This window comes from Callionymus lyra, chromosome 1, assembly GCF_982586985.1.
Source record: "Callionymus lyra chromosome 1, fCalLyr1.hap1.1, whole genome shotgun sequence".
NCBI lineage: Eukaryota > Metazoa > Chordata > Actinopteri > Syngnathiformes > Callionymidae > Callionymus > Callionymus lyra.
In genome coordinates, this window is record NC_141818.1 from 8,869,418 (window position 1) to 8,896,585 (window position 27,168).

The window sequence follows — 27,168 nt, forward strand, 5'->3', positions numbered from 1 at the left end:
ATAACCGGTTAGACGCAGTTTCGCTAAACCACTAAACCATTAGAAAAGCCTGTCTGCAAAAAAAAAAAAAGGTATTCCATAGCAGCAAAGCCCTTCCAGTAGTTATCAGACACAAGTTAATATTCCGCTATGATCTATAGTATTATCTAGCATCACGACTCGCGGTGTTATACTACGAAGCCACACTATATTGATTTTGTAATTTAATGAGCTCTAAAGTACAATAACACTTGTAAATGAATACAATTGTCGTATCTTTTTGTTCATTCACAAGTCGTCAAAGTATCAAAACTTTATCAAAACCAAAGTTCCTGCATCACATGACCAAAACACACATTGATCAAAAGCAGCTCCACTTTAAAGCCCTCCTAATAATATTAATATACAAAATACATTTGTTTTTCTGAATGATCTGTTTTGTTTCCATTATCGCCAAGAGATAAACAACGACTTCTATTCCTGGCACGCACGTCTAACCGGAGTGATTCTGATGTCACATCTTCATCCGTTTGAATCTCAAATCTCTCATCACCGAGAGAACAGATCCATAAATCATCTTCACAAGTCTCTCTGGTTCAGCGGCGGAGGCTCAGAGAGAGAGACTGTGTTTACAGCAGCGACGTGAAACTCAATTACACAGCCAATTGAAAACGTGGCTGCTGCTCAGATTTGCATCATGTGTTCTTGACCTGGATAACATTGGCGCTCCTGCTTGAACCCGCGGAGGAAAAAATAAAACTAAAAAAAACTGCGTACAATTACTTGAGCGACAAGAGAAGTGGGAACACACAAACACACAAACACACACAAACATCTACACATCTGGATCTCCGCTTCTTTCATTTCATTTGTGTTTGCGGCCCCAAGGACCCCTCGGATGAGGTGAGGTAAGATTTTTTTGGGACTCCACAAAAAAAATGATGCCATCTGGTAACACATAGACACAAGAGACGCACACACTCAGATATACTCCTGTCATAACACACTCTGACAAACACCTGGACCTGGTTACTGGGCTGCGAGTGTGTGTGTGTGTGTGTGTGTGTGTGTGTGTGTGTGTGCATGCCTGAGTGTGTGTAAGTAGTTTGGGGAATAGTGGACTGTGCTTCACTGCTGCAGGCAGTATTGAGGCTCACTCCGTTCTCAGGGGTCCTCGGAGACTCTTATTCAACTCCTTGAGTTGAAAAAAAAAAGAAAGTAGTCGACGTCTCAAAAGTCTTGAACCTACAACTTTATCCAGGTACATCAAATCTATTATTATTTATATATATTTAATTTAATAATAATAATAATAATGACAATAATAATGACAATAATAATGACAATAATAATAATAATAAATAATTCAACATTTATTTATTACTTTTTATTTTTATTTTTTGTTAGCATTCCTCGATTAGCATAGCATTCGTCAACAATTTCCTAATACAGTTCGACTTCAAATGTGTACTTTTCGAAATGTATTTTTTATTTATTTATTCAACTCTAATTTTGAACAGATTCACCGAATAAACAAAAAAAAACAGTAACAATATTATTTATATCATTTTATAATAAAGCTGTGAATTGAGTCATAATTAGCTTCGTCACAAATTAAGCTAGTTTTTTAAGCTAGTAGTATTTACACCAATTATTAACGTTAACCAGCTAAAGAAACAACTTAAATAAAACTATATAGTATCGTCTGAAGTGCTTTACGTATTGAATCATGTATTTTTTTTAAAGAAAACTAACAGTTGAGAGCAACAAACACACGTGTGGACGAATGTCAACACACACCGCGAACACACACACTTTTTCTACACACGTAGAAAGTTTCTCACCTCGGACTCAGGTGAGCTTCAGGTGGTTCTTCAGGCGCAGGAAGACGTCGACGACTGGTCGGGAGTCGCGAGAGCAGATGCGAGTTGTTCCTCCGCCAGCAGCGCGAGATGAAGTGAGTCTCTCCTCCCTCTTTCCTCCCTCTTTCCTTCCCTCGCTTCCCTCTCTCCGGAGCTCCTCCAGATGTATGAGGGGCGATTCATGCCACAGCGTGGCTTCTAAATATTAACGTTATTTGTTCAAGTTTATTTGTATTTTTATTTCGATTTACTGTTGGAGATCGTTGGTTTAAATCCACAACAATAATCTTTTTGTATCATTTTTTCTTCCAGAGAGAGAAATGTGGTTTCTATATCAAACTCCCGGCACAGGGGCCAAGTTTAAACCGCCGCATAATTTAATGTGGCCCAGCAGAGGAGGATGTTCTATAAAAAGTATTGACTGAAAATTGAAATCTCTGACAATTAATCTAGATTTTAAAATGATTAATCGTATCAATCATGCTTTTTCCATTTGTTTGTGGTGTTGGCAGTTTAGTTCCCATTAGATTTTTGAAAAAAAAAAAACTAGAACTTGATAGAAAATGATAATATAACAAAATAAAATCCTCTAAACTATTATTTCTTAGCCTGATTAATGTTAAACATAAACAAATGATCATTCAAATAAAAAACTAAATGTCATGCCCCTCCATCAGTTTACAGTCCAAGTATTTTGAAAGTACCTCATCAATATAAAGAAACACAACAACATGATCTGGACTTTATAATCCATAAATTTGTGTCTTTTCGTTTGGATTATTGTAACAAGAAGGATCTGTCTCGCCTGAAGTTAATACAAAACTGTGCAGCGAGAATTCTGACCTGCTCTAGTAGAAGAACTCAGATTTCCCCGATTGTTACTTGAAATTACCTCATCAATATAAAGTAACACAAAAAAAGCCAAATGAACAAACGTTGAACTTTTTTTATTTGCCCAGAACAAAAATAAGTATTTCTGATACACAAGTGCACATTTTCTTGCAGTGTGTCGTCTACATACAAGCTTGTGTTGCCACTCAAAATACACAGAACACTTTTTTTCAGCATTAATAATGATAAAAAACATAAAATATAAACTTGTGTGTGCGTTTTTATCAGTGGTCCCCAACCCTTTTTCGTTTGATGTAGACATTCTATTCACAGAAATAAAATTTATTTAGTTAGTGTTAGTTTAGTTTCATTTATTTTCAAGAGTTTATAGGTTGATATTTTTTTTAGTAAACTTTATAATCTTTATAATGAATAAAACAGAAATGATATCAACTTTTTCTCTGACCAGGGGTCGGGGGCCTCTGGTGTGAATGACATCATACAATTAATGTGTTCAATAATAAAGATTTAACCATAACCAACATGGAAAAAAGTGATTTATGAAAAACTAAATATGTTGTAACCCAGACAGCAGAAGTGATCGACTCGTGTACGTCTTAACAAATAAAACTCTCAATCTTCACCCAAACTGAAAACAACAACATGAAAAATATATTTAAAAAAAACATCAGCTTGCTTTTAAATTACTTTTCCTCTTATTGGAGTAAGAAGAAGAAAAAAAAACCCAGCAAAAGTTTCAGGCAAATACATCAAGTCCTGGATGGAAGTCATTACGAGCTCAATCAGAAGCACATTCCTGCTCACGGCTGTTGGGGTTTTATTAAAAATCCGTGGTTCAACGGAGGCTCCTGCTCAAGATCACTTGTCAAGGTCACACAGTGTCATATACGAACGTTATTAATGGAAGCGTCGCGACCACGACGGCCTAGAAACGCTGACGCGGACGCTGACGTTAGATCTTCAGGCTGAAGGCGTGTTTCTTGCAGAGAGGTTTGTCTTTCTTGGAGAAGAATCTTTGACCTTCTAGAGAGTTGCAGCAAACCTGAAACCAGACCAGAGAATAATTGATATGACTCAATATATGCATATGTGTATCAGCGGATCTGTTGTGTGGAGTCCCTCAAGGTTCTCTTTTGGGTCCTTTATTTGTACTTGATTCACCTGTGTTGAGTAAGTACTTGGTGTGACACTCAAACTGAGCCTGAGAAACCTGGGTGTTGTATTCGACAAAGACATGTCTCTAGTTCAACACTGCAGAAAACTGACCAAAAACTTTTTCCTTCAACTGAGAAAAATCTTTAAACTTAGGAAAATGTTGTCACAACACAATCTGGAGCTTGTAATCCATGCGTTTGTGTCTCGTTTAGACTATTGTAACAGTTTATTTTCATGTCTTAACAAGAAGGATCTGTCTCGCTTGCAGTTAATACAAAACTCTGCAGCGAGAATTCTGAGCCGCTCTAGTAGAAGAACTCACATTTCTCTGATCTTTAAATCTCTTCACTGGCTGCCAGTTTCTTTAAGGATCAACTTTAAAATTCTGATTCTTACTTTCAGATCTATTCATGGTCAGGCTCCTCCTTACATCACTGATCTGATCCAGTATTACACCCCAGCTCGGGCTCTGAGGTCTGTGGATCAGAATCTACTGATGGTTCCTGAACACGGTTCAGGACCAGAGGAGAGAAATCCTTCCAGACTGTTGCTCCTAAGCTTTGGAACGATCTTCCTCTCCCTCTGTGTTTGATGGATCTACTGACTCCACTACTCTGAATAAACTCATGAATAAATCATGTTTGGATAAGAAAACTTTTACATTTGGATGGAAAACGTTCTTGTACGGACAAGAAAACTTTAACATTAAGATGAGAAAACGTTCATTTTCCTGAATCACTGATGGACTCACAGCGCAGACGAAGCAGGTATCGTGCCAGGTGAAGCCCAGAGCCTCCAGAAATCTGTCTCCGGCCTCTATCGGGAACTCACAGCCGTGGCAGCAGGTCCCGAACAAAGTGTAGAAATCTGTCACGAACACATGATGACGGAACATTAACAGACGGATTGACGAGAGATGACAAGAATCACATGAAGGTTGTTTTCTGTAGCACCTGATGATGATCATTTCACTGAACTAAACTCTTTTCTCTCAACTTATGAGCATTTCTGCTGTGATTTTTAAACAGTTTATAGAAAGGATTTGCTTACTTTTATTACTATAAAACATGATGTTCGTATACATTTAAATGTTGAACCTTTTACAATTTATTTACTATGCACATTATAATGCTTTTCCTTTCTCTAACATATATTGATTATATATTAAAACATGTTATTTAAAATACATATTTAATATAATATGCCTAGATATTGTCTTTTTAAATGTCTCCTTGGGGGAGGTATGTCCTATTTCAGTGCAGGTTTAGTTTTTCATCGTTTTTACTTCCTAATAATTTATTATATTTTAAAAATACTTTTACTTGAGTTATAAGTTCTTCTCTTAATCATGTTCAACTACTAGTTTATAGCGAATGATTAAAGTTACCATAACATAATTATCGTTTCTTCATATTTATTGAATTTAAGTTAAATATTTTAATTAAATATATAATCATTTATAATAATACAGGCTTCTTTTTACATTAAATTCACATTGTTTTATATATTTCTCTCTTTTTTTTTCATTTTATTGAAATTGATTTGGATTTATTAAAAAAAAAAATCTAATTTTAATTCACATTATATTTTAATTTTAATTAATTAAATTACCGTTTTTTAATTCACCCCCAATGAATTAAAGTTTACAATTTTGTAGTGATTTTTATTGATTAATTAATATACTAAGTAAGTAAGTAAGTAATTTGTATTTATATAGCGCTTTTCCAGACCAGGGTCACAAAGCGCTTAAACAATCAAAACAATATTAAAAAAAATATATACTTTAAAGATCAAGATAACACTGAGAACAACACAGGAGTCCCAGAAAATCAAGGAAAAGCCTATATTGACATATTAATATGAATATATTGACATATGCTCCACTTAACATCAACTTAAAAACCTGTTAAGAAGCAGAACTTCCTCACCTTGCTCACAGTACGTCTCCCCGTCTTCCAGGTGGAAGGTGTTGTTTCTGATGGGCTGCTCACAGGAAGTGCAGGTGAAGCAGTGGACGTGCCACGTCTGCTTCAGGGCGTTGATGACCTCCTGAGCGGGGTCACAGACAGAAATGTAGGTTTCAAACTATTCTGTATTAGGTCACTTATAACACAATAATGTCTCCACAATCACACATGTATACTTTATTACTGAAGAAGAAACAAGGTTTTGAGTTCATATAACGTCCCTAAACATGTCGACCATTATGTTTTCACGCTTCCATAGTAGAACCACATGACCCGCTTTAAGACTACTTTCCCACCCAGTACGACGTGGAGGGTGGATCGGGGGGGGGATTAGACGGGCGAGCGCGAGAAAACAGGTTAGAAGTTAAGTTGAGGAGCTGTAAGCTGGTTGAAGAAGTGTGAGAAAAGGAAAGGTTGAAAGGGATTGTTAGGAGAAGAGGTGAGAACACACATGGGATAAATGTCACGACCGTTACGGGGCGCACGGATCTGAGCTCGTTCGAGAAACACTTGAGGGCACGAGGCCTCCCGAGAAGGGCCGAGATAAAAGTCCAGGTTCTTAGTAAGTTCGAAGCACACGTGACCAGAACATTGAGGGGAGACTCACCCCCAGGATCTTGGTCTGGCATCGGGCACACGTCGGCGCCAAGAACTCCTCGTAGCAGTGCTCGCAGAAGACGGATCCTTGCTCCTCCACGAAGCCGATGTCCGCCAGAGACGTGCGACAGTGGACGCAGTTGAACTCCTCTTTGTGCCACGACTTGCCCATCGCCACCAAGAAGGGCCCCCTGCAGGACGCAGAAGGAACGACGACCATCAGAGTTTAAACTGCTGAGTCACAACTTCAGTCGTGACGAAAATGTTGTCACTTTTTATGAAACTTTTGAGAAATAAGAGGACAGAAAGGAGTTTTCTAGTTTCATCTAGATTAAGGAGGGTTTATAGGAATCACCATTAATCTACTCTGCTCAAAACTAGCAAAATAAATGACTTTATTCAACATGTTTTGACTCAAAGAAATGCTAACAATTACCTTTTTTATTCTCTTATTTATTTGAAAGTAGCTTTATTTCATTCTATACCATGTTTGTTTTGTTTTTAATGTGAAATTAACCCCCTAGGGGAGGTATGTGCCGTTTCAGCACACTTTTGCTTCTTCATTCATTTTTACTGTTCTTTAATGTTTTTTTTCTGTTTTTATAAAAATGTGAAATTATCTCCTTGGGGGAGGTATTGTATGTGCAGTTCCAGTGCACTTTGACTTCTTTTCTAACTTCACTTGTTTTTTTAATTAAATAAATTAAAGGTTTGTGCTTGGGAGAGGTATGTGCGGTTCAAGTGCACTTTGACTTCTTTTCTAACTTCACTTGTTTTTTTAATTAAATAAAAGCTTTGTGCTTGGGAGAGGTAGGTAGGTTTCAGTGCACTTTGACTTCATTAATTTGACTTGCTTTTTTGTCATTATTCAAGTGAGAAATTATCCCCTTGGGAGAGGTATGTGCTGTGTCAGAGCACTTTTGCTTCTTCATAAATTTTACTTGCTTACTTGGTTGTTTTGCAAAAGTGAAATCATCTCATTGGGAGAGGTATGTACACTAACATTACCATTCTACTTTTTCTGTTTTTTTTGTTTTTTTCTATTTGAAATTTGCTTCTTGGGGTTGGTATGTGCTTTTACTGTGGACCTTTATTCCTTTATTGTTTTTCTTGTTTTTTTACTACTTGCTTTTTGTTTTATTATTTAAAATGAGTTCCTTGGGGGAGGTATTTGCTGTTTTAGTTCACATTTAATTCTTCTTTTTTTTCTGTTAATGCTATTTACAGTGTTATGAAAAATGTGTGAATGTGTGATTTTCCTTTATAAATCATTGGTGGTTTGGATAAAAAATGCCAGTTAAATATATCTTATAGGAGACAAACACAGTGATATTTGAGAAGTGAAATAAAGTTTATATGATTTACAGAAAGTGTGCAAGAATTATTTGAACAAAATTAAGCATGTGCATAAATTTAGGCATCACAAAAGAAAAATTACTCAATATTTTGTGCATCCTCCTGCTTCAGAAATAACAGCCTCTAAACGCATCCTATAGCTTCCAATTTGGGTCTGGATTCTGGTGGAAGGTATTTTGGACCATTCTTCTTTAAAGATCTTCTTCAGTTCAATCAGGTTTGATGGTTTCCGAGCACCGACCGCCCGCTTTAAATCACACCATACATTTTCAATAATATTCAGGTCTGGGGACTGAGATGGCCATTCCAGAACGTTATACTTGTTCCTCTGCATGAACGCCTTAGTAGATTTCGAGCAGTGTTTAGGATCATTGCCTTGTTGAAAGATCCAGCCCCGGGGCAACTTCATCTTTGTTACTGATTCCTGGAAATCTGCCTATATTGAGAGGAATCCATGCGCCCCTCAACTATAACAAGATTCCCCATCCCTGCACTGGCCACACAGCCCCACAGCATGATGGAACCACCACCAAATTTTACTGTAGGCAGCAAGTTCTTTTCTTGGAATGCTGTGTTCTTTTTCCGCCATGCATAACGCCCCTGGTTATGCCCAAATAACTCTATTTTAGTGTCATCAGTCCACAGCACCTTATTCCAAAATGAAGCTGGCTTGTCCAAATGTGCTTTAGCATACCTCAGGCGACCCCGTTTGTGGCGTGTGCAGAGAAAAGGCTTTTTTCCGCATTACTCTTCCATAAAGCATCTCCTTGTGTAAAGTGCGCTGAATAGTTGAACGATGCACAGTGACACCAACTGCAGGAAGTTGATGTTGCAGGTCTTTGGAGCTGGTCTGTGGGTTGACTGTGACTATTCTCACCATCCTGCGCCTCCACTCCGGGCCTTAACTAGAACTGTGCCTGTGGTCTTCCATTTCCTCACAATGTTCCTCAAATTTAAAACTGAGAGCTTAAATCTCTGAGATAGTTTTCTATATCCTTCCCCTAAACCATGATGCTGAACAATCATTGTTTTCAGGTCATTTGAGAGTTGTTTTTTCGAGGCTCCCATGTTGAACAAAGTGGAGAACACTTACAATTGGCCTCCTTAAAAACCCTTTCTCATGATTGGACTCACCTGTGTATGGAGGTCAAGGGTCACTGAGGTTACCAAACCAATTTTGAGTTCCAATAATTAGTGCTAAAGGTATTAATCATCTTTAAGTAGTCATGAATCATTTTCCAAGAAAGAGATCCTGATGTTTGTATCCAGGAGGTCCAGCTTCATCACGACGGTGTGTGATGTGTGACCGACACGATACATGATCATGTTACGATCTAGAAACTTAAATCCTCTTATCTTCTCGCACGCCGGACATGATCACACGTAACACCCTGAGAATGGCCGAGTTCATTATTTTAAGTGCCTGATTGTTGCACTGAATCTTCAAGTTCATTAACTTAAGTGACTCGTGCTGATCTTTCAATGTCCAGATGAATTATGCATCCAGACACATCCAGGCAGGTCGAAGGCATGATATCAAGTGTTAAACTATATCTTTATTATCTTTTTATCTCCTTTTATTTGAGATGTTTCCACTAAATATTTCATTTTTTTCTACTTCCTCCTCACCTGATGACCAGGTTGCAGTGGGCACACATGGGGGGGCGGGTTCCAGCTGGGTAGTGTTCCGCCATCTGGACCAAGGTGTCTTGATCTTTGGGATGAGGTTGAGGCAGAGGTCTGGCCGGTGCGGGACCCCTCGGAACGCCGGCATTCCCGTTCCCCTTCACGCTCAAAGACGGGGCGATTGAACCTGACCGGGGGCCCAAACCTGTCGGGAGTCGAGAGGGGATAAAAAAACGACAGCTGTGGTGAGGAGGAAGAAGAAGAACAAAAGAGACGATGGAAGTGAAGTTTAAACGGTAACACACATGTGCAGGTAAATGAGTTGTCGTGACCTCTGGCCTCTGTCTATTCACCCAGCAGGTGTCTGCAGCCGACTGACTGCTGGAGTCACAACCGTGGACTCGACGCATCAATCATCCTGAAGCTTGAACTCACCGGACGACACGTTTCCATGATCCGTGTTTGAAAACATTGAGACCACCAGCACAGGCTGGATGTTTAGAAACGACAGTTTAAGAGTGGAGCCAAATTATTAGAAAAAATATGTCAAGGTTGGAATTATAATGGAAAACTATATTTTTATAACTATTTATACACTAAAAAAATGTTTCATTCACTTTAAATAATCACCTGTATCTTCCTCTCTCTCTGTGTTTGATGATCTACTGACTCCTTCAAGAAACATCTCAAGACATTTTTATTTGTTCAGGCTTTTCCTTGATTTTCTGGAACTCCTGTTGTGTTATCAGTGTTATCTTGACCTTTAAAGTATAAACTTTATTGAGTATTGTTTTGATTGTTTAAGTGCTTTGTGACCCTGGTCTGGAAAAGCGCTATATAAATACAAATTACTTACTTCCTTACTTACTAAGAACAATTTTTTTTGCAGTATTTATTATTGTTATAATTAATTAAAGGGTAATTCCTGATTACATTTTTTTTTTGTTTTGGGACGCTTTTGGTAAGCAAAGTAGCACATTAAAAGTTATTTTATATTTCTAAATTGTCATACACATTGTAGAAAGTGTTTTACTACACTTCCATTTCAATTAAATGGATAAAAAAATTAATGTGAAAAATCAATGAAAAATCATTCCTTGTATTAAGCTTGTAATTGATTGTCCGTATTTCCTTTGGTTTGAAGAAAATTTCTGCACTATTTAAAGAGTTAAATTTTATTTTCATTCATGTTTAAGATTTAATTTTGATGTTTGCACTTCTGTACCGAAGAAAATGGTGGAGCCCTTCACTAACAATGGCAATACAGTAAAAGGTAAATCAGATTCTGATCAGCTACTTATTTATGTTTTAAGACTGTACTGAGTGTAACTTTTATTTTATTGATGATAGAAAACATTTTAAACATAAACATAAAAAAACAAACAGTGATCCAGAGAATCAGTCAAGTACATTCTCTTTTTCTAGAAAACATATAAAGGATTATTGATGATTGTAGGTGTCACCCATGGTAGCTGGGACATGCTCCAACTCCCAATTAACACTTAATATTATATCAATTTAAATGAAAACAAAATATAAAAAGTAAAGTCAAATTTTGGCTTGTGTTTCGGCAGGAATCTGGCAATTACGATACATGGACAAAGATACGATGTATTGCAATGTATTACTATACTGAGAGAAGAGAAGATCAATACAATGAAAACTAATAGAACATTTGCACATTAATAGCTAATTTAAAGAATCTATACAGTGCTGTTGAATATTGATATGCTATTGTGACAAGAAATACCACAATATTTAGCATTATTGTTTTATTATTCTAAATTAGCTCCTTGGGGGAGGTATGTGCCGTTTTCAGTGCACTTTTAGTTCTTTAATTTGTTTTTTTGTTTAGTCTTTTAATGTAATAATGGTAGCTGGGGGAGACTCCAACTCCCTATTAATATTATTATTATTATACATTGAAAGTAAGAAATAAAATGTAAAAATCTTAGGGGTGTGTATCGGACGGAATCTGGGGCAGCGATACGATGTATTACGATGTATTACTATACTAAGAGAAGAGAGGATAATACAATAAAAATAAAGATAATATTTGCAAGTTAATAGTTAATAGTACTGTTAAATATCTATACGCTATCGTAAAAAGAAATATGGCACTATTTGAGTGTATCAATATTGTTCTTGCAGCCTATGTAAATTACTTAAATAAAATAAATAACTTAAATTAAAAAAGAGTTTACTTTGTGTGTTTGCGGATCCCTTGACCATGGTCTTGACGACTGCAGAATCGTGGCTGTCGGGTTCTGACTCCTCCCCCTCGTCACTGCGTCAAAAAAGAGAAACATGTTTTCTGTCAATTCATATTCTATGAAATAAACAGTGAACATATAAACACCACACTCTCAGTGTCAATAAGGAACGAGGTTCTGGTGATTTACGGTGTTGTGATTTCGAACCGTCGTCCTGGGCTCAAACAAAAAAGCGCTGAAACACCACAGGACGCATAGTTTGCCTCGGCAGGCGAAGGACGAGCGTAACTTCAAAAGGAAAACAGTGTCACTGTACAGCAAAACATAATCCAGGCCAGCGAGCCGCTGACAGAGCACAGACGAGGAGTCTACCGAACCCCAAAGTCAGACTTGAGTCGCAGCCAGAGCAGAACCTGCCGGTGCAGACCAGAGCTGCAGAAGATGTATACACACCAGGAGATACGCGAGATAGAAGGGAAATATAAACGCCGGTGGTGACACACAATCCTCACATACGTTTGAAGAAGCTGCAGCTGGAGGAGTCGATATGTCGGCGGTTATCTCAAGGTCTGATAAAAAGTCGTGGCCGCACATCTTCCCTCGGGTCAAACTGTTCTTGAAAAGCATCAACATTCACGTCTGGAATGTGTTTTTTAATGGCAACAGAATGAAGTATTCTTAGAGCGGGATCGAATAATGTTTGTTTGTGGCACGCCGACAGTTGTTCTCACGTCTCAAGTGTTGTGGCAACTGCGCTCATGGTTACAAAGACGTGGAAAAAAGAAGGTGGACGTCGGCCAAGTGTAGTGAGAACGGAAGAATGCTTCAGAGAGTTCCACGACGGAGACACACCTATCGGTGCGAGATGTGACTTTTCTGCCAACGACTCGTTTAACCATCGATTTTGGAAGCAGCGATTTATGGAGGTGTATCAGTGCCATCGTAATATTGAATGGTTGAATAACTTTTAGTTTCTTTATTGAAATGCTTGTTTTCTTTATGCATTAAACTATTCTTTTTTTTTAATAATTAATAAATACAACATTTTTTTATATTGAATGGTTTAAATAGTTTTTATTAAATAATTATAATCAGTAATTCATGTTATGAAGGGTTACTTTTTTTTAAATAATTTAATTTTTTTAGAAATCGAGTATTTTCAAAATTACATTTTTAAACACAGAGATTAATATTCCAAGTGTAAAAATTCAAAGATACTATTTCTAAATTCTACATGTTTTAATTCCTAGCCTTACCCTTAATGTTAAATGTTAAAAAAAAAGGTTATACCTGACAATGCGCCAATCATTGAATTTAAAAGGCTAAGAATAAAAACACTAGAATATAGAAGATTTATTTTGGAATTTTTGGAATTATAATATCAAACTATGTGGAAAAAGAGATTAATTAATTTCGAAAATATTCAAGTAATTTGTTTAAGTCAAGTTTACCTTTTTTTCAATTCATTAATTTTCTTAAAAGTACATTTAAAAAAAGTCAAATTCAACTATTCAATATCCCGATGGCACTGATATTCTTCCATTGGAGTTCGACAGAGTGGCTCCAAATAAATGTTTATTTTAATCGTCACATGTTGTGATGAATGCACCCACGCGGTTGCATAAGCATCGATTCCTGCTAAGCAGGGTTGCTGGTTCACTTCTAATCTAAGTGCTCTGGTGGACAGGAGCCTGCCAGACTGCAAACCTTATCTCTTCGTTCTCATTATCAGCTCGGCAGATGCACGATGGCCACCTCAAGTCGGTCGAAAATGAATTTTAATAACCTGCTCTGGTGCAAATCTGATGTATCTTGGATGAGAAAAATACTTCATCCAAATTGTTTTGGCAGTTCTCCCAAGTATGTGAAAAGGAAATTAATTTGAAAAGGATTTATATTTTCGGGACCATAATCTACCTCAGAAGCAGAACGGTGCCGTCATGCTGAATTTATAAATATTCATTTTGAATGAAATGAAGTTAAAAAGCAGAGAGAATACAAAACACCACCACAGGAATCTGATATATTTGATAAGAGTTTGGAATATAATTGACAGCATTAGTTTGATAAGATGGTCCATGAAATCAAATTAAAGGGATAATAGGTGGTCAGGAAATCACAAAACAGTAGTAGTGAGGAGAAAAGTTGATGGATTGCGACATATTCTATAAAAGTATTTGTGAATCCCAATGGTAAATCAGAACCAGGTCACACCATAATCAACTCCAAAGATTTATTATTATTTTATCAGGAGTTATTTCCAAGGTTGCTGATTATTACATAACCTCTTTTACCTCAACCCTAACTCCAACCCCTCTAACTCTACCTCTCACTCTACCATCAACCTCATCTCTAACTCTTCCTAAGCCACTAACTCAACCTCTACCTTTATCTCTAACCTTATCTCTAACGCTACCACTAACTCTACCTCTACCTCTATCGCTTCCTCTACAACTACCACTAACTCTACCGCTACCTCTACCACTACCACAACTTTTACAACTACCTCTACCACTAACTCTATCTTTAACTCTATCTTTAACTCTACCTCTGAGTCTACCTCTGAGTCTACCTCTAACTAACTCTACCTCTACAACTAACACTAACTCTACAACTACAACTACAACTAACTCTAACTCTACCACTGCCACTAATTCTATCTCTACCTCTAACTCTAACTCTACCACTACCTCTAACTCTACCACTACCACTACCACTACCACTACCACTAACTCTACCTCTACCTCTACCTCTACCTCTAACTCTACCTTTACCACTACCTCTACCACTACCACTACCACTAACTCTACCTCTAACTCTACCACAAGCACTTACCCTACCTCTAACTCTAACTCTACCACTAACTCTACCTCTAACTCTAACTCTACCTTTACCACTACCTCTACCACTAACTCTACCTCTAACTCTACCACAAGCACTTACCCTACCTCTAACTCTAACTCTACCACTACCACTACCACTACCACTAACTCTACCTTTACCACTACCACTACATCTAACTCTACCACTAACTCTAACTCTACCACTGCCACTTTCACTAATTATATCTCTAACTCTACCACTACCACTACCTCTACCTCTACAACAACCCCAACTACAAATATACCTCAACCCTAACTCTTACCCTGACTCCCACTCTAACCAAAACTCTACCTCTAACCCTAAACCTAATTCTAACTTCATCTAACCTTACCCCTGATTCCTACCTTAACCCTAACCTGAACCTCAAACTACTAGTTTCTCCAACCTACCTGTAGCCCTTACCAAAACCCTAATTCAAACCAAACTATAACCTTTACCTTAATACCTTTTTTTATTTACTCATACTTTTGTTTTTCTTTTCTAATGTTGTTTAAAAATCTTCTGTATATTTATTTGATCATTTCTAATTTAATCTGGTTTCAATCAATGTTTTCCGAGACGATTCTTCATTCCTGACGCGACACTAAACTGCTGATCTTCTCTGTCATCAGTTCAAACCATTAGCCAGCGAAGATCATCCGTCCACATTAAATCATTAGCAGAACAACAGGTGACGGTCGAGGAGGAAGTACGAGGCTCAAACTATTACCCATAATTACCGGAAAAACTGATGAATGTGATCTTCTGATATCTTGATTTGCCCTGAAGAAGAAAAACATCTGAACACAAGCAGCTTTTCAACGGTGGTGACTTTCTACATCTTCTTTCTACCTTTTTTTATCTTATCGTTTTATTTTTACGAGACTTTTGTCTGCTGGCCATAAAAGATAATGAGGCAAAATGACAACAGATTGTCACCACCAGCTGCTTCCATTTGTGTACGGACCGCTTTTGTTTTGTGCTACGAGCAGAAGTTATGTAAGGTACCTCGTAAATATGTTGGCTTAAACGCCGGCAAATGTGTTTAATATCACCGACTGCTACTCAACAGATGGTCTCGGACGCGGCGCCATGTTTTTTTTTTTCGGGATCGATTTCAATTCACACAATGAAACGCCCAATGAAACAAAGACGGCCATTTATAGAGTAATGTTTATATTTGGAGGCAGTGGCCTGGTGATGGTCTTCTTTGAGACGCTGCCAGGTTGTTTCGCACGAGTGTTGTATTTTGGTGTCTCCACGGAGACGCGTTGTGTCGTTTGGCTCGGACAGACGAGGGTTTTCCACGAGAGACGTGTTCGGTAGCCGCCGTGTTTATTTGAGAGAAGTGGGTTCATTTTTAAACAATCTGTGAAATATTGTACGTGATATATATGGCTGCTTATTTTGCTTTCTGACTCGGGGGTCAATTGATACCCCTCGTAGTTCACGGGCCTCCGGGAGGGGCAGCTGAAATGTATTAGCGTCAATCAAATGTGACTCGGTTAATAAATCTGGAGGTACAACAATTCAACAAAGTATATGTGGAAGCGCCAGGTCAGAATATTGAATGTTTGACTTTAACCAACATCTTATATTGAATTAAAAAGGTTAAAAAATAGATTGAATTCAGATAAACACGTAATTATTAAAAGTAATATAGCAAATATGTGCTATATGTGGGGAAAAAATCGGATCATTATGATGTGATTATTCAATTAATTCAATTATTCGAAAAACAAAAGCTAAATCCTTGAAAAAATATATAGTTTTAGATGTTGAAGCCAATTGTTTCTGGTTTGGAATACATCCAATCAAAAACATGCAATACTTTCTTAACACAAATATTGAAAATAAATGACTAGTTATTTGCTGCCCTCTAGCGGTGATTGTACGAAGCTGTCGAGACGAGACGAAAGCATGCAGACAAATTATTATTATACATATTCATACATTATTACAACCTGGAATGTATTTAGCTATAACCACCTTTTGAAATGTCTTGAAGTAGATGCGAAAAGTAAGGAAACTTCATAATGTTAATTATATGGGCTCTTTTCTGAAGTAGTAATTGTAAGTAAGTAATTTTTATTTGTATAGCGCTTTTCCAGACCAGGGTCACAAAGCACTTAAACAATCAAAACAATATTCAATAAAGTACATACTTTAAAGATCAAGATAAAACTGATAACACAACAGGAGTTCCAGAAAATCAAGGAAAAGCCTGAACTGTATAATTTTTCACTATTAAACTGAGGCCTTATAATTCATCTTTGGTCTCTTTTCAAACATTTACCAAACTGTCATTTACATTTTCCACATTCTTACACAGTTTATACACACTCGAAAACCTTAATAAAAAAAACTAACTATGATAACATGAAATTGTTATTAATTACAATTAAGTAATTACAATTAAATCAACAACATTTATTTGAAGTCACATATGCTGTAATGTCCCTCTAACCAACCCTCTCAGTATAGGTTACCTGAACAGCTCCCATAATGCTTTGCCGCCCAGCCAACCAATCACAGCTGTCGATCACTTGTGACATGGCAACATGGATGTAGAATTTGAATACAGTATTGTTGTGACCCTTAAGCTGTCTATAAATAAAGTGTGTAGACAGGCATCATGGGAGTTCACCTTTTGTTTGTAGTAGAAGTTTGCTGGTCAAATAAATCACTTGTTTGTAAGAAAAACAACAGGGATAAGAAGTATTTGCACATGGCAGCTGATTTATGATAAGAAGAAATTGATGTTTGCGAACACTTTTTTAATAAATCTTATAACCTTTTTGGTGTAAACCACGTACAGCCCTTTAACACATACTTAATTTTTGGTGTAACCTTGGTCAAACGTACGACCCAATTTTAATTCAAGAACATGCACCAAGACCTAAATCCATGCATGTTATTGGCATGAACTACGAAGACATTTAACGATAAACCAGGGAAAATAGAAAGAGACAAAGAGAGGTGGAAAAAAAAGCAAGAATAAATTCAGTCACTTTATTAGCAACAATATTAAATTCAAGAGGTAAATAATGGGCCACACAAATACGCCTTTATCTCTACATTGCCACACAAAAAAACGGGTGAATATTCCTTGAAAAGTAAACGTTTGATTGACATAAACAAAAAATAATTTACATTTAACCCTTAATAATGATTGTTTTGTACAATATCCCCTTTTTCTATTGTTCTGCTCAGTCTGAAGTCGAAACACAAAAACACACCGAAGAGAAATCTCAGCAACACATGGTTATATTTTCCAGCAGCTTCACATCCAAAGACGACCGCTTCAATCACACTTCATTACGGCTTATTTTTTGATGCCACGACCTTTGAACTACACAGATGAGTCACCACTCACGGTGATGAAAAGCTCTACGGATAAAGACACATCAAGTCAAATATAGATTTTCTGTGTGAAAGAGTATTTGTTTGTGACAGAGAAGAAAGAGGAGAGAAAATATGTCTCTTACTTTAAATGCTTTTTTTCACTTGCAGGGCCTTTTTTTCAAAACCTTCTTTTTCCAAAACCCCCCTCAACACAAGAGGCAAAAACAAAACAAAACAAAAAACGCACACACATCAACTGACATGTTGCACTCGTCAACACGGACACACACGGAGAATCTCTACTGGACGTTGAGTGTGCGAGCAGACACCCCGTGATGCCAGTCTCTCAGCTCGCCATACTTGGGGCCGATCACCAGCAGAGCGCTGGTCTTGTTTACTCTGTCGTTCCAGCACCAGTGGAAGAAGAAGGAGAAGAAGAAGAAGAAGAAGGGGAAGAAGGAGAAGAGATTTTAGGAGAAGGACTGAACGGAGTCACGACATGCTGGCTGACATCACTCAAGCCGTTATTATGACCGCCAGGAAGAGCGGGATGTTATCGGCATGGAAGTGGATGAATTAGAGGAGAAAATGAAGGAGGGAGGAAGAAATAATGATCGTGATTATAATGAGAAGCAATGAGTTTCGTGTGATGAAATAATGACAGGAAGCAGCAGTCAGATGACAACGGACAGAGAAAACAGCTTGTATGTGCTTTTTAGTTACCCACAGATGTCTGGGATTTTTAATTTAATGAGCACTTTTCTGTAGTCCCTGAAAACTTTGTTTTTCTGGAGATAAAATCAATTTAGATTAATGGTTATGTTGATATGTTGACCTATAAATATACCAGTATTTTAAAATAGATAAGGGGTCATGACATTATAGATGTCATCAATACAAGACAAACTGGAATTTGTTTAGTGAAGGAGAAAAAACACAGATTATAAGTAAAAACTGAGCCTCAACAAATGAAAAGACGATGTGAAAAACCAGACGTCCTGTTTGGTAAATAAATATTTAAGCTGGACTAGATTTTGGGCCGTTGTGTTATTGTGTTTGACATGTCTCACTATTTATTTTACTAGTTAAGCGGCATATACTTATGAGCTTATAAAAATGGTTCAAAATGTATTTAAAATAATCAAAAGTATGTTTTGTAGTATAGTGAATTACATAATAAATGTCATTGTAAATATAAAACTACTTTTAATTTATTTTCAACTAAGACAATCTCTACACATCTGGAAAGTGACACTTAAAAGTAACACATTAACAATACATTTTCATTATAAAGAAATGTGTTAGGGATATTAAAGTATGTTTTTAAGCAGGCAGGCATGTTCCCACATTAACAAATAGCTTTGTCTAGTGGTTAGACAGGTTCTATTCTTTCCAACTGTATTCTAAAGCGAAAGACATTTTAAACTGAATGGTTTACAAGCTAGCTTAGCTAGTTAAAAATAGTGTCAGCCACAGTTATTTTGAGGTAAATTTTTACTTCCTTGTAATGAAGGGATTAGCGAGGAGATGAATGAATAGTCGAGGAAAGGAGTCATGTTGAAGTCAAACAACATGGCTAAATTTATGTACACACACATGCTGCCGACTTGTGTCTCCGCACACATCAACACTGCACATCGAAGGGAACCAATCACAGGCGAGGATAAAACCACAGACCAGCCATGATCGCAAACAACACTGTATATGGTTTCACAACCAGCGACACCACAGAGACACTGTGACCAAGATGCAAACCGGGCACCACAACCACCACAAAGTGTGTGTGTCCAGACAAAATCTCATGTTAGGTTTCCATCAAAGCTTCACACACACAGCAACATTGGTGTTAATTGTTACAGACTTACTTTGTTTTCTTTGCTTTCTCAGCTTCTTCTTGAGCTAAAACCAATTGAAAAAAACATTATTTTGATGTATTAGAAATTGAATTATTCATGTTCGGATTCGGCACATACCACGCTCGGTGCCGGTGATCTGAGCCAGGATCCTGAAAGACCTGGACTGGGTGGTTCCTGAGCGTGGGCGCCAGTCCTCCGTGTCCTCCATGATGCGCTTTCTGCTGGCGTCAGCATGAGTGGGCACATGGTAGAAGTGAATGTCCGTCTCCACGACGTGTCTCCTGGGCACACTGTGATGTGAGAAAATTGAACAAAAGGTTTTAAAAAACAAGGTTTCAAGGGCGTTTTTAAATCTTATGACCCAGAATAAGTCACTAAATGTAGTCGATCAGAAGCGGCATGCTGTGTCGAGGCACCACACTTAACAGATGTAAGGACTTTCTTTTTAAATCTCAACTCAAACATGATTTATTGCTGCTTAAGCCTCATGCAAGATTTTAATCCTTGTTTAGCTGTAGAAAAAACAACTAAAAATAACCAACTCTCCATTATGTTGTCTTGGCTTAGTCAAACATTTAAATACACACGGCGGGTGGAGGCCACGGGAAAATCTGCGTAACCTTTCATTCTGTTCGGTCTGAGTTTAATAACAAGCTCTTGTTATGACAAGAAAGCAGGGCTGAATGTTTTCTTTCATTTCAAATCCAAATCATGAATAGAATTATGTCCGTCTGTGCCTTTTTTAGTTGCTATTAAAAGTGCAATAAATATGTTAACATATTTCATTTATTAAAACCCTTTTCTTCATTAATTTTATCTAGATTTGATCCCTCTAATTTGCTACTATTTGTATTTACAATGTCACTGAGTTATGTCATATGTCAAGGTTTTTTTTGTATCATTCAAAAGTAAAATAAAGATTTTTTTATTCAATGTATTCAAGAATCAATCAATTCATATTGTTTCATCATAATATGCAGGAATGGCAAACAGGTTATATGTCGATAATATCCATTGTTGTGATGGTCATACGATACAATTACTTGCAAAGTATTAAAACAAAAAGTGTTATACTGAATTGCAATAACAATATTGTTTTAAAAAATGCAATTAGAAAAAGATACAGCCAGTCAAGAAAGAATTAAATAAAGATAAACAAAGTGTTAAAATGCATTTGTTAAGTGGTTCACGATGTTTCTACACAGCACACAGTTTATTTTAAAGTAGCTTCTTGTCAGGATGTGACCCTGATACCTTGGTGGTGGAGGTTTTCTTTTGAATTTGAGTGAATAGAAATAGAGAACGAGGAGGAAAAAAAAAGGACAAGAATCAAATACTGGCATCATTCAAAGAAACAAAAGCGATATAACTTACTTCAGAACAGTTGGAGGGCCACTTCAGGATAGAGAGAAAAAGAAGAAAATGAGAATCCAACATCAGAAAAAAGAGAAGTGACAGTCTCCACGCGCATGCATACAAGTAGATGGGCCACCAGATGGCGCCATTGAACTATTTTGTGAGTGAACGCTGCCCTCAACTTGTAAAAAAAAAAAATTGGAGTTTCGTATTTGACAGTTAAATTAGACTAAAACTCCATGTGAAAACGTGTGTGTTTTCCTCAGCAAGAGATTGACGACAACCTCTCACCAATTAGCCTCCAATAAATCAGAAAGTGATACACAACTGTACACACAGAGGCAATATATACTCTGGCATCTATAAATACATCCTCCATTCTCTCACCTCGCCGATTGAATGGCCTGATTTATGTGTGTCCCTCCACACGTCCTGGTGGCAGCAGCAGCTATGTGTGTGCGGGGGTGTTGACAGCTTCATGAGAGCCCACGCTTACAGTGGAAATGATTGTATCATGGGCGAGTGTTGCCAGAGAGAATGAGCAGAGTGCTCCACACGGATCAATATGTGTGATTAGTCAATAAAAATAAAAAAAATCCCTGGTTAAGTAAAGCTTGTGGAAATCAATTGCGGTAACATGCTTCATGGACTAACTTTGTGAGCCGAGGAGGACCGGCTGTCGTCTGCGAAGAAGGATAGAAGGAGAGAAAACAGACTTTAAATACGATTCTGCTGCAGACTGTTATGGTCGAGCACGTGCTATATATTCACAGCATGCTAACATCGTGCAGGAGGAGACGTGCAGAGATGTGTTTTCAACAAGAGATGGAGATGAGAGATCATTTAAAGCACTATTTGACTGTAAATTCTGCTTTAGTAAAAGTTTTCAGGTGCATCCAAAAATCCTGTTTTATGACGCCTCGCTAAGTAAGCGAAGTATGGCTCGCAATGTGGAGTTTTCAGGATATTGACACGGATATCATTACATAAAAAACGAAAAAAGTACTGATGTTTTCGACATCAAACTTATCGTCCATTTTCTTTTCTTCCATTATTATTTTTACACTCACATCAAAATCTTTAGCTAGTAAAAGTAATTATAAGTCAAATGTATTATCTTATCTAATTTATCTTCCCTCAAAATGAACAAAATATATAATTTAAGGGGTTGATATTATAAGCCTTACATTTATATAGATTTTTTTGTTTAGTTTTCCATCTTATTCAGGCTTTTTCCCAACTATCTTCTGACATACCCAAATATAAGTCACGGTTTATAATGTGGCCCCTTGGGAAACTCATTTGCCTCGTCCTGACATAGATGATTTATTATTTGGTAATAAATGGCTTTTATAATAATAAGTCCTTCAAATGTAGAGCATCTTGAGAAGGTGCTAGTCCATAAGAACAGCACAAAGCTGAAGTTAAAGCTTCCTTCATCCAGGGTTCAAAGACTCTCCGTTGCCTCTGCAGTGAAGAGAATGTCACGCAGCTTTAGTTACCCTGACAGGTTTTATATATATATATATATATATATATATATCTACAGCATCATCACAGAGTCATCCTCACTATGCAACTGGACAGCGAAGAGAAGCTCTGGAAATAAAGCATAAGGCACCGTGGCAGTGTTCGGACTCACACGGATAAACTTGACATTACTTTTAAAAATTAAAATTTTTAGTCAAGCTCTTTAAATTTGCCACGCTTAGGATGTTAAACCCAGTCTCGTCCCTATGAGTCAATTCATGTGTTCCGCTAGATGGTTGGCTCAAAATCAATGTAGATTCATGTTAATTTTGAAGATAACGGCAGTGTTTACGATAAAGGATTTTCAATGGTAACTTTTATACAGAAGATAAATAATAACAAAAATAAAAATAACCCATAACTTAGTGGGAGGAACCAATTACTGCACACACTATTTAGTGACGGCTGATTCGTCGCTAGAATACGGTATTTAAATTCTACATCTGTTGCCGTGTCAACGGTGATCACCATCTGGGATTGGTTGGCTGGGCGGCAAAGCATTATGGGATCTGTTCAGGTCATCGTTACTGAGAAAGTTAATGGTGGCACCTCATGTGCATCGAGTTTAAAATAAATGTTGTGAAAATATTTATTTGGTTCTGCCTGCGACCTTGAAAGATTTGGGCCCTTATTTAGTTTGACGGCCCTTCTTTAGAGGAAAAGTCTCCTGAGACCCGCACTCACCCATTAAACTGCACTGGCAAGGCTTCGCCCTGACTCTCCAGGAGACCCCGCCTCTGTCCCATGGCCACCTCGCAAGCGTTTTCAGTGGAGTACAGGTTGATGGGAGTGTTGTACACGGAGGGGTGAGGCGGCAGGAGGCCGGGCGGCGAGGTGGAGAGGGCCGGGGGGGGAGGAGGTGGCGGAGGCGGACTGACGTGGGGGGAGGCGGGCGTAAAAGCCGACAAAGGGGACGGGATGCAGGTGGCGAACGACGGTTGTAATGACGGAGAGCCGTATGAGTGGAAGGATCTAAAGGTCTTGTTGGTGGGGACGGTGGGAGAACTGGACGAGTTATGGTGGGACATGGGTGGAGAGGGTGGGGGGTGCGTGAGGGCCACTGGTTTAATAACGTCTGATCTGTCCACCTACCGAGAGCATGCAAATACACAAACGCACACTTTGAAATCAGAACACAGCACAACAAACTCCATCCTGATGCTTCTCAAATCATATTTTTTAATTTGTTTGAAAGATACGTCTGTAAATGACTGAAGGTTTGCTTCAGTCGATCTTAAGGTGAGGAAGCATCAGTATGGATAAAAAAAAAAAAACACTCCATGCATCTAGTGACAACATCTCAGGGGGGTAAAACAGAAACAAACACAACAAACCTGACGTTCAAAATTAGTTTTACAACCTCCAGAGACTTGTTACTTTTCTTAACCTTAATCATGTTTTGACTTTTTGTTACTTCGACATTGATGGAGAATACTTGCAGCGTTTAGTAGTAATTTTATACCATACACTGTTTCGTGTGGTATCATCATTTAAAACAAAGGTTAAAAAAAGGCCAAAAGATGATGTCTAAGGAGGTTAAAGGCCATCTTTTATACCATTTTTTCCGTATTTTATTTGTCATTTTAACAGTAATGTACCATGAACTAAAGTCTCATAAGTGTTAAGTAGTAAAATAAAATAAAAGGTTGATAAGCATTCTTTTAAACCACTGTAGCTCTGTTGTTTTTTTGTTTTTTTTATCTCATTTTAATTTAATTTAATTTAATTTAATTTAATTTAATTTAATTTAATTTAATTTAATTTTATTTAATTTAATTTTATTTAATTTTATTTTTTTTAATTTATTTTATTTTATTTTATTTTATTTTATTTTATTTTATTATTTCTTTTTTTCCATGCACTTTATTCTCATTGTCCTGCTGCTGCTGTTGTAAAAGTGTGTTTCCCCTCTGGGGATGAATAAACGTTTTCTATTCCATTCTATTCTTGTGACAGAGAAATGTTCTTAGAGACTTTCTAAGCACTTAACGCATCCACACTAGTGAAATAATTATTACTATAAGAACGCAGAAGCCAAGACCCATTAGGTTCATCTTCAGTTTAATGGCAGCAGATGCTCTTCTCAGACGAATATAAAAATGATAAACTAAAGTGAAATAAAATTTGCCATATATCGATATTTACTTACACCCCTATTGTGCCGTATCAATTAATTGATTCATTCATTCAGTACTTTTTGTCTTTTAAATCACATTTTATTACAGTTATTTATGATTAAAATTCCAATAAAGTGGGTATAAAGTAAAATCATTATTAATCACAACTAATACAAAAATATACATGCCATTTGTCGCAATTAAACTTTCGGCCACTGGATGGCAGCAGTCATTAGTACTCTGCATCTAAAGCAACAATAAAATCCTGGGAGATAATAATAATAATAATAATAATAATAATAATAATAATTATGTCTATTTAAAGCGCTTTGTGACCCTGTTCTAGAAAGGCGCTATATGACAGCCATTCACACAGATCTCAGCGAAGACTGAGGACGAGAGGATACAGTCGACTCCAGCAGCTTTTTAAGCTGATGTTTGGACATAATTTGGTTTCAAAACAAATGAAAGCAGTTACGACTTCGTCAAGAGTCATTTGTTCTTTAAATTCTACAACAGCAGAGTAAAGTACTGGAACAATACTACAAATGCAAGTATCACAATATATCATATCCTTGCCCCTGTATAGTGATACGTATCGTATTGATATTGCCAATACTCACCCTAAAAAATTATCCTCAAAACAAATAGGAAAATGTTGAGTCTTATTTATAATCTCTTGTTGCCGTCAGTGTAAAAATGAACCATTAACCCGGTTATTTTGAGGAATGATACTTTACCTTTGGTGCTACAGGAGGTGGTTTCGGGGCGCTGGAGACCCTGAAAAGACACATAAATGGTATTATTATTTAATTAAATTGCACTCCCCAAATTTGTATCCTTAAAAGCGATTAAAAAAATTCTTCTAGGGACTGATATTTATGGCTCTAGTCAAAACTCCTCAAAACAGACCTCTAAATTATCGTGTTTTTTTAAACCTGATCTCCCTAAAAACACCCGTAATTCCATCACAAGCTGCAGCAGAATCCAAAAGGTTTGGTTGTTTACGGTTTGAAACTTGTGAAATACGAGCCACTCGAGCTCAAACGTTTTGGACTAAATGTAGATGTGCTTTTTTTAAGCAGCTGTTTTGAGTCTACGAAAAGCCTTCATCCACCTGATACTGCTGCTCTTTTGTACACTTGGACACACGTGCGCCTTCAAAAGGTCAATTGAGGAACATACCTATCCCCGAGTATCATCTTTTTCATTTCACTGGGATCACCTGAAACCTTTCCCAACTGACCCAGTTACTAAATGAGTTAAGATAACTGGATGTCATGTTACAAATTCCTAAGATACCTGGAGTTCCTTTTTTGAATTTGCTGTGGGATTATAATGATGCATGACATTGGATATATGATGTATTGTTTAAATATTAATATAAATTAAATTAATATTGATATAATTTCTATTGCGCTAAAATAGTTAGTTAAGCTGACAGTTTTCGTTAAGCAGTCTATGCATCTTAATGTATGGAACCCGATATGCTGCAAAAACACAGCAGTTATCAGAAGGTAGCAGTTATATAAGCTGTGAAGTAACAGAAGACAAAACTGTCAGCGGCCCGGCATTCCTATCAGAGCAGACCTTCTCGAAAGGGTCCGCAGGGAGATCTCATGTCCTTCACGTCTATAAATTTAAACCAGAACTCTTAAAGGCGTTCAAAGCTTCAGCTGCCTTGTAGTACCAACCTCTACCTCCGGGCTCTTCTTTTACCATCACGCACACACCAGATAATGTTGGGAAACAACACATGAACCCCCTTGTTCTTGGGAGAGCCTTAATTTGAGGAGTCGCATCACATGAACATCACATTAAGGAATCCAAAGTCGTTGCCAACACAACTCCAAAGATCAAACGAGGAAGAAGTCTGAGATTTATCAAGTCATCCACATGGAATAGATCTCTTAAGTTCCTTTAAACTGTTTTTCAATTGTTACTTTCTGATCAATTTGCCCCTGGTCAACCGAAGATATATGACTAAAGTGTAACTTCAAAGTCTACAAATTAACTTTTTTTTTTAAAAAGCCATGTTCAATTTTGCCTCCCACTATGTCAGTGAAAATGCACAGAGAAACACAAGCGTCTGACATTTGTCATATACTTAGACGGAGGAATGTGTCTCCATAGCTCACATGTGTGAAGTTCAGAGGGTAAGTGGCTGCTGTAACAGACTGTGTCAACATGATCTGGACCGACGACCATGTTTAATAAAGTGCACATGGCAACAGACAACTCCAAAACATTATATTTTCCAATTTTAAAATAGCAGTAAGGCAGATCATGCCTCCGCCAAGGTCTTGATTTGACATTGATTTATGAAAACACAGCCGCGGTCAAATCAATATCGAAAAAAGTTGGTTCCTCAGGTACACCACTTTTAAATCCAGTGACTTTATTTTGTTGAATTCCCTTCCCTTCTGTATCCCCCTCTACAGGTTAATGACAACCAACTGGAACCAATCTGTAACCAGTGTCCCTGCAGCTGATAC

General features: G+C 37.3%; 2 protein-coding genes across 4 annotated transcripts in view; both read right to left on the reverse strand.

Annotated features, from left to right (window-relative positions):
* Positions 1 to 1,907, reverse strand: part of LOC148087848 (bone morphogenetic protein receptor type-1B-like) — a 63,554-nt gene extending 61,647 nt beyond the window's left edge. The window contains exon 1 of the mRNA XM_087791865.1: positions 1,824 to 1,907. The gene's annotated coding sequence lies outside the window, so the exon portion shown is untranslated. The remainder of the gene's footprint in view (positions 1 to 1,823) is intronic.
* Positions 1,908 to 2,800: 893 nt separating this feature from the next.
* The window catches only part of pdlim5a (PDZ and LIM domain 5a), a 42,592-nt gene continuing 18,224 nt past the window's right edge, over positions 2,801 to 27,168 (reverse strand). The window contains exons 4-15 of one of the 3 annotated variants that reach the window (XM_087791886.1): positions 25,414 to 25,453; positions 21,681 to 21,709; positions 21,045 to 21,065; positions 20,925 to 20,942; positions 19,788 to 19,960; positions 19,680 to 19,713; positions 11,599 to 11,681; positions 9,398 to 9,599; positions 6,423 to 6,603; positions 5,777 to 5,897; positions 4,600 to 4,715; positions 2,801 to 3,735 (exon numbers count right to left, since the gene is read on the reverse strand). In XM_087791886.1, coding sequence (XP_087648012.1) covers positions 3,646 to 3,735; positions 4,600 to 4,715; positions 5,777 to 5,897; positions 6,423 to 6,603; positions 9,398 to 9,599; positions 11,599 to 11,681; positions 19,680 to 19,713; positions 19,788 to 19,960; positions 20,925 to 20,942; positions 21,045 to 21,065; positions 21,681 to 21,709; positions 25,414 to 25,453 — 1,108 coding nt within the window. In that variant the 3' untranslated portion in view covers positions 2,801 to 3,645. Of the gene's footprint in view, positions 3,736 to 4,599; positions 4,716 to 5,776; positions 5,898 to 6,422; positions 6,604 to 9,397; positions 9,600 to 11,598; positions 11,682 to 17,467; positions 18,214 to 19,679; positions 19,714 to 19,787; positions 19,961 to 20,924; positions 20,943 to 21,044; positions 21,066 to 21,680; positions 21,710 to 23,240; positions 23,645 to 25,413; positions 25,454 to 27,168 lie in introns of those variants that run through there. The other 2 variants (XM_087791878.1, XM_087791894.1) reach the window with 2 other exon arrangements.